Source organism: Trachypithecus francoisi, unplaced genomic scaffold (assembly GCF_009764315.1).
Source record: "Trachypithecus francoisi isolate TF-2019V2 unplaced genomic scaffold, Tfra_2.0 Contig00264, whole genome shotgun sequence".
In the NCBI taxonomy this organism is placed as follows: Eukaryota; Metazoa; Chordata; class Mammalia; order Primates; family Cercopithecidae; genus Trachypithecus; species Trachypithecus francoisi.
In genome coordinates, this window is record NW_022680533.1 from 32,780 (window position 1) to 52,664 (window position 19,885).

At 42.0% G+C, this 19,885-nt stretch overlaps 1 protein-coding gene across 1 annotated transcript in view; it reads right to left on the reverse strand.

The window, feature by feature from the left end:
- Positions 1–14,921, reverse strand: part of LOC117082755 (ribosome biogenesis protein BMS1 homolog) — a 47,700-nt gene extending 32,779 nt beyond the window's left edge. The window contains 12 exon segments of the mRNA XM_033209772.1: positions 488–645; positions 1,583–1,684; positions 1,875–2,632; positions 4,937–5,076; positions 5,780–5,967; positions 6,307–6,428; positions 7,154–7,296; positions 8,384–8,572; positions 11,638–11,717; positions 12,863–13,053; positions 13,947–14,155; positions 14,904–14,921. Of these exon segments, the coding sequence (XP_033065663.1) occupies positions 488–645; positions 1,583–1,684; positions 1,875–2,632; positions 4,937–5,076; positions 5,780–5,967; positions 6,307–6,428; positions 7,154–7,296; positions 8,384–8,572; positions 11,638–11,717; positions 12,863–13,053; positions 13,947–14,122 (2,247 nt within the window). The 5' untranslated portion in view covers positions 14,123–14,155; positions 14,904–14,921.
- Positions 14,922–19,885: the final 4,964 nt, after the last annotated feature.

A 19,885-nucleotide genomic window follows, 5' to 3' on the forward strand; every position in this document is an offset into this window, starting at 1 on the left:
AGAAAGAGAAGAGGTCTCAGAGGAGGTTGAGCTGTGGTGAGTTTGAGTACTGAATGAATTCCAGTGTGATTACAAAGTGGTGAGCTGCAGGAAGAACATTTAGAGGTATCACAGATTTCTCTATGCTTACAAAACAGTAGAAACTATAAATGTTAACTCAGGGGTGCTACATATATCCCAGTGATAAGACAAAAAATACATCTGATGTATAAAAACTTATGTGCAATGCTTCAAAATAAAGATGCACACTACTGTCCACACTGCAAGCTGAACCTGTCCTCCGTGGGCCACGTACATGGTCTAACTAAACTCAGAACATGTTACTGTTTAGGATGCATGAAGTGCCCACTGCAATATCTGGGAGAATGACCTGTAATCTTGTAAAAAGAAGAAGCCAACAACAGGTAAGCAATATTGACATCAGATAATCTTATTCTAAAACAATTCTCTAATTCTCTATTAAATCAAATCTACTACCCAGCCTTACCTCCTCTAAATCCCAGTCATGCGGGGCCTCCACAAGAAATCTGGAACAGTCCAAAGAGTCAGCCTTATGCTTACACTCTCTGTCAGGCTGGTTGACACGAAACAACCCTCCAAGCTCTTCTCGGGTATCTCCATCTTCTTCTTCATTATCTTCTGTCACTAAAGAGGACACCATGGTAGAAAAGTGAGAACAAAAACTACAGCCCTGGAGCACTCATTGTTTTCGACAAGTTAGGCCATGAGTCTTCGAACTCAGGAACTGAGGGCCTCTGTCTGTGGTGGGTATGGCAATGGCCACATATGAGTTAGGCACTGAGAGGGCAGGGCAGTCACAGGTTAAGAGAGCAAGGAAGCTATTGCTCTACATGTGTGGGGCTCCTGCACTCCTGCATGGCAGCAGCTAAGAGGACGAGGAATGAGAATACTAGGGGTCAAGGGAGGGAAGGGACATTTAAAAGCAGAGCTTTAGATGATTAAAGAAGAGCTCTAAAGAGTGTTGAGCCTCTCATCACTAAGTGTACTTAGACAAAACCTGAATGAAAATCAGTTCACAACATCCCTCCCAATGCAGTGTGCTGAGCCCTAATGTCTCACCATGTGGCCTTGATCTTATCGTGCAGTAACCAGGGAGCACAATGTAAAAGTTCACCACTATCTATTTACTTTTGCATTAATTCTACCAGAAAGAACATATAGGTAAGTTTAATAAAGCATGAAATCAGAAGACAAGGGCAAAAGGGAGAACAAACTGTGTTATACAGGGTTCTCATTCTCAGAAAGGAAAAAATAAATATTTTTATGGTCAGAAATATTTTTCTAGCACTAAATTCTCAAAAAGTTTCTCATGAAGGACTTTTAAATAGGGGACATAACATGATGCAATGGACAGTATTTGCATCAAGTTTTACAACAAACCCATAAGTCTACTTCATAAGACCAAAGTGTGGTCCTCATAAGTTGATGATTAATCTGCCAAATATGAAATGTGATGGCCAGCAATTATGGATGTCAACAATACCAGCCCAATCAACCAATTCCCTCATCTAAACAATCAGAGAAACTAAAACGTTTCTAGCTCTGAACCAGAATTCTTTACCTGTCCTATGAATAAGCTTTCAGAGGTTTGGAGCTGCTTGCCGCTGCCTCAGAAAGGCCTCAGCTGCCTTTCTGGAAAGGTCTTCCTTCCACCTGAGGGCACCTGAAATGACCAATGCCAACCTCCAGTTAGGCTTGTTTACATGCCTCCCCTCCCTCAAGATCCATCCACAAGGCAGCATTTCAACAGTTAACAAAATCACAGAATCAACAGACCCCCAAATGGAGACATTCCATTGGGCACCATTTCGAGAGCCAAGTTCATAGCAGCAACCAACTAAATTTAAGCTTACCTGAGGTTTCTTTGGAATCATTATTTTCTTCCTTGTAATCTTCTTCCTCTTTGAGTAAATCTTCTATATCACTGGTCTCATCAATTAAGTTCCTTGGCCCCAGTTTCTGACCACTGCTCACTTGAGAAGGCTTTGAAAGCTTTTTTCTAATAGCCTTTTCATTTTCTGAGTCCTCTTCCTCTGCACCAAGTGAGGAGCTTTCTTCAGATTCATCTTCAGATGCAAATACCTCTTCAGCTGTGCAATGCCCAGAATCGGAAGTGAGGAGAACTGCTTTCTTCATCAGCAAAGACTTCTCCAGATTCACATGGTCACTCTGGCGATTAGCTGGCGACAGCCCTGCTTTACTACCTTCTCCAACAGCCTTTGATTCTGAAATGCCCCTCTCTCCTGCAGTGCAGTCCTCTTCTTCACTGCTTTCATCAGCCTCCTCTGCTTCCCCTTCTTCCGCTGAGCTCCTCTCAAGGTCATCGTCACTATCAGCAAATGCTGGCAAATCCATTTCACTGTCTTCTTCCAACTCTCCAAGTTTCCGTCGTTTGACGCCCTTATCAGCCATATACTGATCAGTCATCTCAGCATCTTCCTCCTCTTCTGCTTCCTCATCACTAGAGCCGTTTTCCAACTCGTCATCTTCGGACATTTCATCATCTTCTTCATCACTATCTCCAGATTCATCTTCATCTCCAAAAATGGCTTTCCGACGCATTCGCCCAGTTTTTAAGTCCATTTGTTTTTCCTCCTTTGGCATCAATAGCCTGTATTACCAAGGAAATACAAAATAATTCAATTTGTACATTAATCAGCTAATCTAGAAATGGCAATACGGTCAATGAAAAATACAAAGAAACAGAAAATGTCAAGGAATTGTTTAAGATGACATAGCATAGGGAAAAAATGATTTGATAAACAATGGAAGAATTAATAAGCAAACTCGGGCATGGTTCCCTAATACCACACTTCAAAAAAACTTAGAGAGAGAATAAAGGAATAACCCTTAAAAAACAAAAATCTAACTTTAGAAAAAAATTGCTCAAAAGGGAAGTGAGTGTTTTGTAGATTTTTTTTGAAAGCTGATTAATTTCTAAGCTAAAAATACATGATCTTTAAGAGAAATGGCTGAGTCCAGGCCCAAGGCAGAAAGAAGGCAAAATGAGCCTGGATCCTCTTGTTCTGTCAGAAAGTAAGAAATGCTCAAAGACTAACAGAGACAGTTGAAAGGACACAGGAGACAGGCTGAAGGCTCCTGCGGCCAAATCTGGGACAGCATAGGCATCAGGAAGAATAATGAGAGTGATGGAAAATAACCTATGGAACAAAACGCAAGTGCATTAGTCAGCAGTGATATGGAAATAAAGGGGAGAAGTGAAAGCTCTTTGTTAAAAATGCCAGCTAACAAATGTAGGAGGAATGACAGAGGAAGAACATACATTTTAAGTCACCAGTGTCATAACTGATAGAGAAGAATCATCAGGAGGCTAAAATCACAGTATAAAAGAAAACTGTATGAAGCTATTTAATGTAGCAAGATATATAAAATTATGAAAACATAAATTTGAAAAAACTGAAAATCACACCAAAAGAGAAGGATAAGTTAGAATACAGCAATAATAGGCCAGGCATAGTGGCTCACATCTGTAATCCCAGGACTTTGGGAAGCCAAGGCAGGAGGATTGCTTGGGCCCAGGAGTTCGAGACCAGCCTGGGAAACACAGTGAGACCTAATCTCCAGGAAAAAAAAAAAAAAAATTAGCTGGGAGTGGTGGCGCACTCCTGTAGTCCCAGCTACTTGGGGGGCTGAAGCGGGAGGACCACTTGAGCCTGGGAGTTCAAGGCTGAAGTGAGCCCAGATCATACCACTGCACTCTAGCCTGGGAGACAGAGCAAGATCTTGTCACACACACAAAAAAGAATACACCAATAATAACAAAATGGTGACTACATAAAGACTGTATAGAAAAAGGAAATGCTCAGAATATAGAAATAAAATTATATGTTATTTTAGACTATTAGAACAGAGTATTCTTGTAGACAAAGATGACTAGAAGGATATACAAAAATGAAAATTGCTAGTAACCTCATTATAAAGGAGTGATCTTTCGGTGAACACTTCGTATCTGTCAGGCATTCTGCTAGGTAGTTTATGCACATTGTAACAAATTACAAACTAGATAACCTCAAAATTTTCAGATAAATTTTACTGGGAGTCATCAATCAATACAACAAAACCAATGTTTTGCAAACATTGACCATGTATAAAGGTATACAGATTCCCAACCCAGACTGAAAAATAATTCACATAAGACATACATCCATGGAAACCTACCCACGGGAGATAATACAGCATAATCTAAATAAAACTTTCAGAGACAAGGCATGTGGCTTCTGGACAGGCACAAACTCCTTGACTCTGCTCTAGTGTTTTGGCCACCAAAAGAAAGCCAAGTGGCCTCACGTCTCTTAAAACACAAAAGGCAACCTATGGAAGATGGCGTGGTATTTGAGGAATATTTGGGGTCTGTTGAAAAATGCATCCATGGCCGGGCGCGGTGACTCAAGCCTGTAATCCCAGCACTTTGGGAGGCTGAGACGGGCGGATCACGAGGTCAGGAGATCGAGACCACCCTGGCTAACACGGTGAAACCCCGTCTCTACTAAAAATACAAAAAAACTAGCCGGGCGAGGTGGCGGCGCCTGTAGTCCCAGCTACTCGGGAGGCTGAGGCAGGAGAATGGCGTGAACCCAGGAGGCGGAGCTTGCAGTGAGCTGAGATCCGGCCACTGCACTCCAGCCTGGGTGACAGAGCGAGACTCTGTCTCAAAAAAAAAAAAAAAAAGAAAGAAAGAAAAAAAAAGAAAAATGCATCCTGTATTTTATTTCAAGAAAAGACTCCCCTGTAATGTCAGGTAAGTGAAGAGCCCTCAGAGACACATGCACACACAAAGAAAAACAAAACAACATAGAATGAATCCCACCAAAATGTGTTATGATGGCTGAATTATGGGTGATATGATCTTCTGTAATACATCTTTTTATTAAAAATAGAAAAAAAGCAGACTTACCCTTGATTATCTATATCCTCTGACCCAAGTGGCTTGGAATCAGAAAACAGTGTCACTCGACTTGAAGCCATCTTGGCATCAATGGTGGAGTAGGTAGAGATGAGACTCTGGACCAATTCATGGGTGGGCCCCACCTCGTCCTGTCAAGATCACCAAGAAAGAGCACGTGAGAAAAGCACAAACATCCTGGAGAGACACTGGTTTCACTCAGTTTCTCAAAATTATCTTAGACACATTTCCTAAGAACCTTTCTTAATGCCTCAAAAAGCAGAGAAGAAAATCCTTACAACAAAGCTTGAAATGGATCCCCATCTTCATTAAACTTTTCCAAAGTTCAGGGAGTATATAACCTGATAACCTAAACACTTAGCTAAAAAAACCTCAGCTCCAATGCTACAACAATGCTAGCTTTTCTAACATTTTAAAATAACCCTGATTTTAACCCAATAAAATTCCACTTCAGAACTAAGAAATAAATATTTGAAATCCACTTTAAAATACAGAATGAGGAGACCATTGTGAATGAGAAAAAGACCAATGAGAGCTGAAAAGCACACTGATTTTGTACAAACAGGGATGGGCCGTGCAGGCACCACATGGCAGCAATGCCTGCGCTGGGGCCATGGATCAAGGAGGAATGGACAGGACTCTTCTGCTTGGTACAATGAAAAAAAAGCATTCTTTTTATCCTATATATTTACAATATGCATTTGGGCCTTTGTTATAAGTACAAGAGAAAAATCTTCAATAAATAAAAGCTGACTATATTATTTTTTGTGATTAAAAAATAGATTCAGAAAGAATAATGAGAGTTCAGAGAAATGACTCCCATCTCACTGATACCTGAAAACCGTGGCTGCCACCAAGGTCAACATAGACAGCGTCTTTGTCATACAGCACACCCCCAACTCCAGAAAGAGGCGCATAAACCAGCTTCTCCTTCTCATTTAAACAGCGCTTCTTTTGTTGTTCAGGAAGAGCACAAGGGTCTGGGAGGAAACTGATGTCACTCACAGCAAAATCTCCTACCCCTGGAAGACAGGACCAAAAGCAGGCTTCAGCTGACAAGAAGTCAGAAGTATCTACTGTTGACTGGGGGGTTAAAAACGAGCCATAGTCCAAGGGCTTAACCCATGACCCTAAAGAAGGGCATTGTGCCACACTGGAACAGTGGCCCTCTAGCTACAAGACAAGAGGTCAGAGAAGAGGGGATTTGGTAACACCTCTGCAGGCCTACACATAGCTGGGTTACTTTAAAAACCTCCAGCGAGGCCATCTTCCCTTGTTTAGTCATTTCAGTTTTCCTGAGAAATGAAGTCATCCCAAGAATCCTATGTGTAATTCTAGTATGTTCTACAACAAGAGAATACCTGGCATGTGAATTTGGCTTTTATTTTTCAAGTGTGCTCCTCTTAAATAACCATAAAGTGACACCTTCCGGTCACATTTGATGTTTGTTCGGATATCCTCTGGGTTTGTCAAATCTTCCATCCTAGAAAAATAAACTCAATCATGCAGCAGAAATGAATGCCAAAGTTCCTATACCTCCTTTCAGGTGTCAATGACTCATCACACTATTGTCCACTAAGCACATCATTTAGAAAACTAGAAAATGCAGAAATAAGGAAGCACCGTTCACCATCCAGCAGCGGAAAAGGGGTAGGCACACATTGTGTCTCTAGGCTGAAAGTGACATTTTCATTCCAGAAGACACCAGACAGAGAGATGATGTCCACCTGGGGTGGTGGGAGAGTGAAGAACATATTTAGAAAATCCCTTTCTGGAAGATGGGAAGCCTGTGCTTTGGGATTTTTACTGTGGCTTGGATTCTGGCAGGTGGAAAAAGGGTATTCCAGGCTGAGAAAACCACATGAGGAAGAGCACAAAGGAAGGAAACTGAAGGCACACACGAAGGACTCAAGCACCCGGGCACGAAGGCGGCATCACTCAAAACTGAGGCTGAATGTAGGATGGGGCCACACTCTGTAGCCTTAAATGCTTCCAAGTCCTCCCATTTTCCTAAACATCTTATAATTAATTTACTCCCAAAGGCACAGCATCTTTGAGCAACGATATAAGTAGACATTTTCCATCAACTACACTTCTACCTCCACTATTCAAATCAGCACAAAATGAATCCTATCACTGTTCTTTTTCTAGCCTTTTTAGTTTTGAAATATATGGCCCAGGAAGCAACAGTTTACAGTCATGTTTTACCTGTCTGCCAAGATATAAGGGTGAGAAGTTTGCCATGTGAGAGGCCTAAACTTCATAACTGTAATAAAACGGCCCAGATTGTGGATTTCTTGGTTTTGATATTCTCCATGCACCATTCCAGAAAGGTAAAACAGCTTGGCACCCTAAACATTAGAGCAAAATTAAAAATTAAATTTCAATTAAATTCTCATCAATACAGCAACAAAATAAAAGTTCTAAACAAGAAGCAATCCTAAGAGGGGAGACTTCCAGCAAAGCCACCATCCTGAGGCTTCCAGGGCCTTGCTGGCTTCTTTCAGGACTTATTAGAACCCCACAGAGGCAGACTGCTCTGCAGTTGAGCCGGGGCATCCATCTAAGTAATGGTGAGGAGAGGGAGGTGAGGTGTCTGAGCACAGAAACGGTTTTGTGGCCAATGGACCAGAATAGTACAGAAAGGAAGGGGCAGTGCCTGGTCCTGTAACTAGGAGAAATTTCTGATGTATTCTATTATATAAAATCCTGACCCCAAAACAGCCAGACACTGCCTGGCGCAGCAGGTACAGAGACAAATGAGATACACCAAGAAGCCCAGAACAAGCACTCTCTTGAGGGAAACCTTCCAGAAGACTGAACACACACACAAAGGAATTCAGCAGGCCAGAGACTAAACACATACACAAAGGAATTCAGCAGGCCATAGACTGTGAACACGCATACACAAAAGAATTCAGCAGGCCAGAGGCTGAACACACACACAAAGGAATTCAGCAGGCCATAGACTGTGAACACACACACAAACAAAGGAATTCAGGAGGCCAGGGACTGTGAATATACACAAACGGAATTCAGGAGGCGAATCCTAGAGAGACGTTTAATAATGTCTCTTCAGTAATTTTACTTTCTTTTTTTGAGACAAGAGTCTCACTCTGTTACCGAGGCTGGAGTGCAGTGGCGTGATATCAGCTCACTGCACCCTTTGCCTCCTAGGTTCAAGCAATTCTCACTTCTCAGCCTCCTGAGTAGCCGGGATTACAGGTGCGCGCCACCACACCCGGCTAATTTTTGCATTTTTAGTACAGATGGGGCTTGGTCATGTTGCCCTGAGCTCAAAACTCTAGGCTCAAGTGATCCGACTGCCTCTGCCTTACAAAGTGCTGAGATTACAAGTGTTAGCCACTGCGCCCGGCCTCTTCAGTCTATTTTAAAAGGATTATACTGCTAGTATCCAACAATCATTTCTCCTCTTACCGGGTAAACTTCTGTCCAGAACCTGTGTTTTAATCGCTTCTTTGTCTTCTTCAGTTGCTTATTATGCTTGAAGGAGTCGAGGTGGGTGAGAACTCCCATAATTTTAGGAAAGCCATGTACTTGACAGATGTTTAGAAACTCAAATGTTTCCATTTCAAACCCAAAGCTGGCATCTATAAGCATCAGTACCTAAAAGCAGAACACATCATTTTTCAAAGAAACTACCAAAACAGACCACTTTACACTAGGGGTTGGCAATTGGCCATGGGCAAAATCCCGCCCATCACCTGTGTTTGTAACTAAAGTTTTATTGCAACATAGCCACATTAATTCACTTACATCTTGTCTATGGCTGCCTGTGCACTACAACTGCAGAGCTAAGTAACTGCAAGAGACATGGCCCACAAAGCCAAAAATATTTACAATCTGGCCCTCAACAGAAAAGTCACACTCCAGACTAAATCAAATAACTACATAGGCATCACCCAGACAGAGAAACCACCACCCTCTGACTTGCTCTAAAAGCCAACCATAAGATGATGTCCACTAGGATGCAAACTTCAGTTACAAGAATTTTAATGTATGAGAAGTAACTCAGAAAAGGCTGGGTCTCACCTGGCCCTTACCTAAGAAATTCTAATTTAAAGAAATCAAGTTTTCTGTGAGGTATTTTAAAGCCAAATAACAGGTCTCTGACATCCAAAGAATGGGAAGAAAGTGATAATCAATGAAATATATTAAATATGTACAGAAAACCAATCTCTTCTTTCAATCTCCTCATAGAAAAAATAAATCTGTTTTTCGCTGAGAAGTATGCAGTGGAAACCTCTATCTTATATGTTAATTTGGATAACTCAATTTCTAAGAAATTTTTTTTAAATAGCTGCCATTTTAGAATTAGGTCAAAAAAACAGTAAGATTATGATGAATGGTAGTCTATAAGAAAATATAAGCAGCTGAGACCAATTTTTAACTTTTAAGATGCTTCAAAGATGCAAAATAATTTCAGAATTGATTCCTGGAAACTTCTAGTTTTAAGTATTAAAAACATTTCTGTTCTTATCTTTGCATAGATAACTAAAAATAACAACAACAAAAAAAATGGAAACAGAAAGGCCCATCTTTGATTAAACTAGGAAACATTCAAAATCCGAAAGCACAGAATATATGAAGGTGGGCTTGTGAGAAAGCACAGCTGCCACTGTGGACTGAGGCAGCAAGCACAGCTTTCCAGCAACACTGGACCAGCTCAAAGGACAGGTGGAATATCCTCACACTACATTTAAAGCCACACAATGCCAGGGGGCAAGCAGCTGGTTGTAGGGTCAGGAATAACGGGGAACAAACACTCCCTCAGCTGCCAGTCTTTGTCATCTAAGCCAGGGTTACTCTCCTAATCCACACATGCACGTACACACCCAAATTCACGTATTGTGTGTGCCTTTGCTGTACACAGGAGGCTTTGACAACCCACAGCAGAGCAATCAACATAAGCTAGGCTAAATAAATTATGGTGCCTCCATAAGATGGAATATTATATTAAAAAGGAGGCAGAGTTACAGTACGTACTTATTATATACCTCCAAGATACATTATACGAAAAAAGCAAAGCATAGAACAGTGTGTAAAATAAGCTACCATTTGTGTTTTTAAAGGGTGGTATGTGTGTTTATATGTATCTAGAAGGATACTGCTCTGCAGGGATCTGAGAGACCAGCCGTTGGTTATACCAAGGAAAAAGAAAAATGCACATTGTGTGTATCCTGCATTACAGTTAGAGTACTTTACCAAATGTGTGTGTTCCTTTTGAAAAATCTTTAAAAGATTTACATAAAAGGCATCTCTCTCAATGATGGATAAGGGGCTGGGAAGGCGAGCAGGGAGGGAGGGACAAAGAGGGAAAGGTTAGCAGGTACAAAAATACAGTTAGACAGAATAAATTCTGGTGTCCAACAGCACAATAGGGTGGACTATAATTTACCATATAATTCAGAATAACTACAAGAATGAAATTGAAATGTTCCTAACACAAATAAATGATAAATGTTTGAGGTGATGGATATCCTAATTACCCTGATTTGATCATCACACACTGTATGCTTCTATCAAATACCACATGTACCCCATAAATATGTATAACTATTATGTATCCATAATAATTAAAATAAAATTAAAGGCATCCTTAATATGTATGTCTTTAATATTAGAAACTTGCTACATTTTACATAAAAGAGAAACAAATGACTTCTATGAACTATTTTGATCATTTCAAGTACATAAGATTCAGTAAACTTACACTACATTAATAATAACACTTATTTTTACTAATAGTAGCATTACATGTTCAAAATTTGAATGTTATTTAGTTTTCCGACATTACAATGGCACAACTTTAAAATCTGTATTACTTTTTACTTTATATTTTAAGAGTATTCCTGGGCCAAAGTATAAAATCTGTAGCTCTTTGTCACCAAACAGCTGTCTAAAAAAACCCAAGGTATCTCTCACCCCACACTTCCTAATCAATATGGCTTACTTTTTTGCTAATTTGTTTTTATTTTTGCTAATTTAAAACATAAGTTAATAGAATACCAGAATAGTGAACATTATCATTTCCATAAATGCAAGAGTGTGTACATTTTCCATACACTGAGTACTGTCTAGATTTTTTATTGCTAAACTCTGACCACTTCTTCAGGGCAATTCATGTACTTACTTTAGCATTATCATTAAGGATGAAGGTTCTGGAACCATCAGGAACAAGGGTCCCATCTTCACACAAGTTATTTAACTGCTGGGAGGTTCTATTTCATCTTATGTAAACTACAGATAATAACTACTTAACTCAAGGGTGCATCAAGGATTTATGTAAGCTACATTTGTAGAAAGCAGTTAGCATAGTGCCAGGAAGAGTCCAAGAAAAAATGGTACTTACTATGATATATTTGTACATATATATGTATACATATTAATGAGCTCTTATTAGTTGTGTTCATTAAAGGTTTTCTCCATCCTGTGATTTGCTTTTAGATTTTGGAATACATTTCATTGTGCACATTCCATTTTTATTATTAATATAACAACATTTATTACCATAATTATTATCATCAATTCAATCATATCTACTGTATCACTGATGATGACCATGATTCCTTTAATAATCATAGGACTCTCTTCCCTTCATCATGGGATAAATAACCTATCACGATGCTGTAAGTCTCCATCAGCACCCCAGGCTGCCCCTGTTGACTTACCAGATCTGCTACTTTAGCCAGATCAATCATCATGTTAATATCACACCCGCATTCAATAATGGTGAGTCTGCGCTTTTTACCTATAAGTAAAAAGATGAAAATTTTACTTTAAAAAGATCCTGAAAAAACTCTAACCATCAACTCTAATTTTCATTTTTTAACTGCATCCAGTAAAACATCATATAAGTTTATAGGAGTGTACCAGAAGTTCGTTTTTATAGGCAAAAACTGGTAAAATAAAATAAATTCCATTCTGTTTTTCTTACTGTGTTCTAAATTTAAATAATACTAAAAGTCTACCCAGATGAATAAAAGTGCTCAAACGGGGAAAATTCTGACTGCACAGGCTCCATGATAACCATGATCCTGCTGTTCAGCTGCAGGCCAAAGTCTTTACCTCTATCAAAACTTCCCGTATTCCCACTGTAGCTACAAACATCTTCAAACATAATGCAACAGAATATTCATAACAATAATTATTTCTAAATTAAGGTAAAAAGAAAATGGTCAAGAAAATATGGGCTGGGTGCAGTGGGAGGCCAAGGCAGGCGGATCCCTTGAGCCCAGGAGTTTTGAGACCAGCCTGGGCCACATGGGGAAACCCCATCTCTCCAAAAAAAAAAAGGGAAAAAAAAAGAAAAATTAGCCAGGCGTGGTGGCATACACTACTCAGGAGGCTAAGGTAGGAGGATTGCTTGAACTTGGGAGGCTGAGGCTGCAGTGAGCTGTAATCATGTAATCACACCACTGCACTCCAGCCTGTGCCACAGAGTAAGACTCTGTCTCAAAAAAGGGAAAAGAAAATATGGATGTTCCAAAGATAAAGAAAAGCCTCAATCCAACTATACTATTGCAATGACAAGAGATTTCGGACTGCATCTTCCCATTCTACCACTGGAAGTTTGTTTCATTTTCCCTCAAACTTGGAAAGGTCACCATCTCCCAAAGCAGACAATTCTCATAGGAAAAAGAGAACACTCGCACTTCCACCAGAATGTGGCTTCATAAGGCAAGCATGTGCACATTTTCAGTGTGAACATTATTACATACTTATCTCCGGGAACTTACCCATTTCTGAAGCTATAGCCAACTTAGTAAAAGTATAAGAGAGGTAACACGATATGACAATATTTAACATGTTCCACTCAAGAAAACAACAAACGCATGCATGTCCCTCAGATGACAACAGCCACGCCAACTCTGCGTCTGTGGCGGCATCCCCTACCTGACACAATCGTCACAGGGCCTCTGATCTCGGTCAGCTTCTGCCGGGTGAAGTTCCGAATGAGGCATTGTATCAAAGTGCTCTTTCCAACTTTTGGAGGCCCCATCACCACTACCACTATTGGTGGGGGCTCCAGTGGAGTTCGATCAACCACTGGAATATGATGCTTTTTTGTCTTCAAATCCTGAGTCCTATTCATTAAAAATAAAATAAATAAATAGTAAACTCACTTTCAAAATAGAGTAAAAGGTATCAACTTTATAAGTAGACTTTTTTAGTACATTCATATATATGAGTACTTTAGCACATTTTATTGAGAGGACAACAGACAATACATAATTAACTTGTCAGTTATTAACTTGTTAACTTCTGGCCCCATCCAAATAACTGCTGTTCAATAAAGATGTAACAAGACGACTTCAATAGCATAGAGAGCTGAAAATTAAACACTCCTTAAATTATCTGTTTTAAGAGTGATTTTAATAGTTTTTTAAAAAACCAAAAGGTAAATACCGAGGCAGTGCATCATAACAGAGCAGAGGCTCTGGAGTTAAATTTGGCTCTCCTACTTAATGGTTACATGATTGGAGGTAACTTGTTCTCTTGACCTCAGTTTTCTTACCCATAAAATGAGGGCAAGAATGATTCCTACTCTGGTAAGGCTGCTGGAAGCATTTAATTGAATAATGTTTAAAGTATACCGCTAGGCATATCACAAGGACACACTAAATAAAGCTATGTTAGTATTAAATACTGTAATTTTTGTATTTTATATTACAACTATATAAAACATACCTGGGGGGAAAAAGCACACTTATCACCATAGAAACAGTTTAAAATTTAGGAACAAACAAATTCTATAAATTCTTGCATCTTGGGCAATAAACACCAACCAGTGTGCAGATGCTGGAGGCAAGGCAGCTTCTATGGGAAAGCTTCTCACGTTTTAGTGAAAGCCACACACCACGCATCTCCATGTCCTTTGGAGCTGGACTAGACTCATGAATCCAAATGTCACCTGTGAGAGGCTCCTACTATTTAAAAAGAATCAATGGAGGAACGACCAGACTGTACCCTAACATACCTGTGAAAGGATCGAGCCATCCGCACAGCAGACTGAACTGCAAAAGCTTTGGGATTTCTCTTCCGGGCATCTTCTTCGTCTCCTAGCTGGAGATCCTGCAGATGCCGCTTCTTTTTCCTTTCAGCTTTGGGCCCACTGTTTTTCTTTCTGTGTTTTTTCTGGTCCTTAGTCTCCATTGTGGCTATTTACCAATAACAAGTAACTCTAACCTACAAGGAAGAAGGTTGGGGTAAAGAGGTGGGAGAAGCATTTTACAATCCAGGCAATACCCAGGGAAAAACAGTAAATTTCATTTATTTCTTTATGAAGAGATGATGTATTTATTTACTGAACAAGGGTAGAAATTGCTTAACCATTGCCAATTTCATTTCTCTCTGTTATGCTATAAATTAGATGAGTTACCTCTCCTAAAGTTACATTTTATTGTTGTTACTTTTTATTCATCTTAAGTGTCAACATCAGCAGTATCTATTTCTGCAAGGATAGAAATATTCTATATCTGTATTTTTCAGCCATTTAGCCATCAGCCACATGTGGTTACTTACAATATACTTAGGGAAACTGAAAAACTGAATTTTTAATTAATTTCACTCTAACTCTAAAGTCACATGTGGCTACCACACCGGACAGCTCAGACCTAGGTATCAACTGGAGTAATGAAGTGGTTTCCCAACTTAAACTAAAACTCAAATTTTAATAAAAAATGTAAAACGTTTTTATGAACTTCCAATATGATCGCAGTATTACTTTTAGTACCTGTTGGCTCTGTGAAACTCCTAAATTACCACTTACTTACATACATTTGAGAAATAGCAATATCTTAGCACATTTTATAGAGTACAACAGACAATATATAATTAACTTGTCAATTATTAACTTGTGAGATAGGACTGGTTCTAGATGATACCTGGAGACCCCATGAACTTACAGAGACCCTTCCAGTGATTTCTGAGTTACCTGGGAATCTGTGGCTAATAAATTGGTAATCACTGAATTAGTGAGTTTTTTTAAGGAAATCGGGCTGCATAAAATCTGACAGCTTGATTAAAAAAAAGGGGGGAGCAGGATGCCATTTCATTCAATTAAGGTACTGTATTCATTCTGTTTAATAAATATTTTGTCTGTCTATGATGTGCTAGGCACTGTGCCAGTAAATGGATACAGCTATGGTCTGACTTGCAGAGGAAATCCAAACTAGTATCTTCCGCGCCATGCAATAAGGGCGACACTGGAAGGCTGCACAGGGTGCTACTGGAGCACGGAGGTGAGTCAGAGGCTTCCCACAGACCCACACACCAGCGGAAACAGAAAGTCTTTATATATCACCATAATGTCAAGAACACTGGCCGGGAGTTAGGAGAGCTAGGCGGTAGGAACGCTTTGAATCTGAAGAGCTGTGTGATTTCAGTGATTATGTTTCTTCTCCGCTATATTTTAGTTCGGAACTTGTACTAATGTTTCTTTCCCTGTCCTTCTTCGGTGGGAAAAGCACAATTTCGGGTCAACAGATCCGGCTCAGGTCTAAGTCGCCTGCCGAGACCACGTCGCCAGGAAACTACGTCTCCCAGCCACCTTCCCTCCCTGTCCGGGCTCTCTGCAGGGATTCATCCGGTCACTCTCCCAACTACCACAGGACACCTCCTGCAGATGAGAAATATGCCGCTCCTCGGGAGCAAAAATGACCCAGAGGACCAGGGAAGGACCTTCCCACGCGCACGACTCGTGATCTTCCCAGTGCCCCAGAACCAGCGACCCCACCGCCGCCTACCCTAGCCCGCTGTACTGAACCTGCTGGCAACTGCGACTCCTCAACTCAGCATGGACATCGCCGGAAACGGAAATTCACCGTCGCGCCGACTCGCCGGAGGGAAACAAGAAGGCAGAAAAAAGAGACCGGCGTGGGGACGGCTTTCAGGGCCTGAAGAAAGACTGCTGAAAAGCTGAGTGCGGACGCAGGCGCAGTCCACGCAGTGCGTTTCACCGGGTCCGGGTACCTACCGAAGCCGCTCCACCACGCCCTGGGAATCCGCGGCCTCAACTTCCGCAGTGGGACTCTGGAGCGGCGTGCACCGCGCTCGCCCAAGTCCTCGCCGAAGGCCAGGGCGGCTCTGCGGCCTGGCGCCGGTAAGTTAGTGTGGTGCAAAAGCCGGAAGGAGATACATTTGGTCTTGGCCTCCCGGCAGTCACCGTGCCAGGGACGAATGGACTATTGCTCGATTTGGAGTCCACTTCCTCCTCTTTAAAAATGACAGATGAGGGGGATCTCGCGTTCTGGAGTGCCCTAAAGCCCTCTTTTGGCAGGGCGCGGGGTCTCAGGCCTGTAATCCCTACACTTTGGGAGGCCGAGGCGGGAGGATCGCTTGAGCCCCGGAGTTCAAGACAAGCCTGGGCAACATAGGGAGACTATCTCTCTCTCTCTAAAAAAAAAAAAAAAAAAATTAGCCGGCGTCGTGCCGGGCACCTGTGGTGCTTGTGGTCCCAGCTACTCTGGTGGCTGAGGTGGAGGATCGCTTGATCCCAGGAGATGGAGTTTACAGTGAGCTGAGATGAGCCACTGCATTCCAGCCTGGGCGACAGAACAAGACACTGTCTCTAAGAAAAATAAATAAAATAAGGCCCTCTTGCCAGGACCAACAAACCCTGAGGGCAGGGACAAACTGACCAAGCCCAAACTGCCTCGCCTTCCCTGCTCCCAGGAAAGGGCTTTCCCTGAGGGAACAGAGCATCTTGCCATTTTTTTCCTGCACAGCTTTGCCTTCCCAGGGATCCGCTCATTGCCACCTGAGGAAATGCCTTGGAGTCCATCTAATCCCCAGCCCAGGTACTTGGGACGCCTACAGAGCATACATTGTCAGAGGATGTATCTTCCTGTAGTCTTAGAGGGTTTCTTTTCAATATGATCCCGCTGGTGCATTCAAGGCTCAATTCTACACCAAAAACTAGGCCCACTCCTGTCACGAGAACCCCAGGTGTCAGGTCCTCTCACGGGCACCTTGTTCTTGCCCTCAGCAGCCCCCAGGTATTCACTCCGCATATACTATATACTGGGTGCTGGACTAGGGAGGCTACCTACTTGGCACATGCTTCTCTTTCTGTGAAGAGCTTAGAATATTGTAACTTCTTCACACTACACCGCTTACTTCTTGAAGATTTCAGTATCCAGGTAGATAATCCTTCCAATGTCATTTTGGTCTCATGAAGCCCACTCCGGTCCTCTGCCCTACCTTAGCTTCCCCCTCCCTCCATGATCAGACCTTAGACCTTGTCAGGTCCAAGGACTGCAACCCCCACAGTATCCCACTCTGACCACCACCTCCTGTCTATCCAGGTCACTCCCTATACTGCCCTGAAACAAAACTCCTGCAACCTTACCAGCACCTCCAATCCAGATCTTACTACCTGTTTACTGTTTCTTCCTTCCTTTATGGCCCTCTCTAGTGAGCCAGCTTAAACTCCATGGCCAACCATTCTCATTGATCCCTTGCACACCTCCTTAAACTCATGCACCTTCCTGTCACCTTCTATCTGCTTGGTAAGATGGGAGCCCTGGATAAACCCAGCTCTCCATCTATTCCATGCCACAACAATGCAACTAAACAAGGCTGGAGGAAAACAGGACCATGCCAGCAGTCCTCACTTTAATCATTCTTTGCCTGGTCTATTCAATCTCCCATTGTTCCAAGTGAGTATTTCACACTTCCTTCTCTCTGTTCAATCCTTCCCACTGCCTCTCCCTTCCTTGCCCCCTGCTTTGCTAAGAGAATAGAAGTGGTCAAAGTCTTCCACAGACTCCCACCTCCACCTCCACTCATCTACCTCCTATTGCCTGCCTGTGACTTTGGATGAACAACCGCTATGTCCAGCCAAAGAATCCTGCACTGGACTGCTGAATCCCATCATCTCTTACTGCTCCAGGGTGTCACTCCAGCCAGCCTATCCTTTCTCTAACATCAACAGTATTTCCCTTTCTACTGGACTCTTCTCATCATCACACAACATGCGGCTATTTCTATCATCTTCAAAACAAAGAAATTACTCGACCCTATTTCCTATATCAGGACCTGCACCTTTTCTACGTTCCCTTTTGCAGCAAAACTTACAAAAGAACAGTCAATACATACTCTGGCTCCTCTCCTATTCTCTTTGATTCACTTGTCTCACAGGACTCCACCTGCAGCCCTGGATGCTCTTTCTCAGCTGCCTTTGCTGGTTCCCCTGCTCTCACCTATTTAAATTAGAGCAAGGCCATAGGTTTCGGGCTTCAGTTTTCTTTTCTTCTGTGTCTATACTTATTTCCTGGATGATCTCATTCTGTCTCAGTTTTATATTCCATCTGTATCAGTAATTGTTATGTTTTGGGTCTGTCCCTGCCCAAATTTCATGTGGAATTGTAATTCCCAGTGTTAGAGGTGGGGCCTGGTGGGAGGTGATTGGATCATAGGAGCAGAGTCTTCATGAATGGTTTAGCACCATTCCTCTAGTGCTGTTCTCGTGATAGAGTTCTCACAAGATCTGGTTGTTCAAAAGTGTGTAGCACCTCCCCGCCCCCCACTTCCTCCTGCTCCAGCCATGTGAGATATGCCTACTTCTCCTTCAGCTTCCACCACGATTGAAAGTTTCCTGAGGCCTCTGCGGAAGCTGTTATGCTTCCTGTGCAGCCTGCAGAATAGTGAGCCAATTAAACCTCTTTTCTTATAAATTGCCTAGTCTCAGGTACTTCTTCATGGCAGTGAGAGAATGGACTAATACAGTTATCAATTTATTGCATCTCTGCTATAAACTCATTCTTCATTGCCTGCTCTGCAAAAACGGAACTGGGCCATTTAAGTATTTCCTTCAGACATGATGTTAGGTTTTGTCAGTAGAGAGCAATGGAGAGACCTTGCAGGCGAAAGCAGACTTTGTTCCTGGTTCTCCTATGCTCCTGGCCTGGCTCCTGGAGGTGGGTGTCTTCTCCAGAAACCCAGTGGCCAGTGCCCAGCAGGTCCCACTCCTCCCACCAGCTCCAGGCAGTTTTGTTATAGAGTAACTCTTCTGAGACACCGTTCCTTTCCCCAGCACCTAAAGAAGTATTTCTAGTAAGTTCCAGTGACATAGCACCAGTGACTCTCCTGACATGCAGAGGGCCATGACTGGGTTCCTGTGATGAGGTGCAGGGGAAGTGCACTAAGAGGATAGGACTCTCCTGGGCTCTCTACCTCAGCCCTAGACTAGTGGTTGCTCCTTCTATACTTCCTACTAGTCTGTGCCTGTTTACTCCACTTCCCTGTTGCAATTAACACTTCTTTATGTACACGTTTCCTGTTCAAATGACTGTGGGGCTTCTCTTTCCTAATTAGACTCTGACCAATACACTATCATTTGCCAACGACTCCCAAAGTTTTATCAGTGACTCAGACCTCTAACCTGAACTCCAGCTGCCTCCATGACATATCCATTTGGATATTTAATAGACATTTCCAAAGTGATATGCCAAACAGAACTCAGGATCTTCCCTCTCAAACCAACTGCTCAGCAGTCTTATGATCTCAGTTGATGGCAATTCCATCCATAAAGATGATTAGTCAAAATGCCTCCCACACACCTTTGTGCGCTTTTTCTATCCTCAATTTCCAATCCATCAGAAAATTCCTGTTGACTCTACCTTTGAAGTATAACCAGAATCCAACCACTTGTCACTACTTCCACTGCTACCCCTTTGGGCTGTGCCCCATGCAATCACACAAGGATGACTGTGAAACCTTTCTCTTGGCCTCCCTGCTCCCACCTTTGCCCTTGAACAGTCAGTTCTCAATGAAGCAGCCAGAGGGCTCCTGTTAAAACATAAGGCACTATTGGTAATTTAAATTGGTATAAATGCTTTGGAAATGATTCAGCATGTCTATTATTACTGAGCATGCACTTACCCAGTGAGCCAGCAACAGAAGTAGATACAGAAA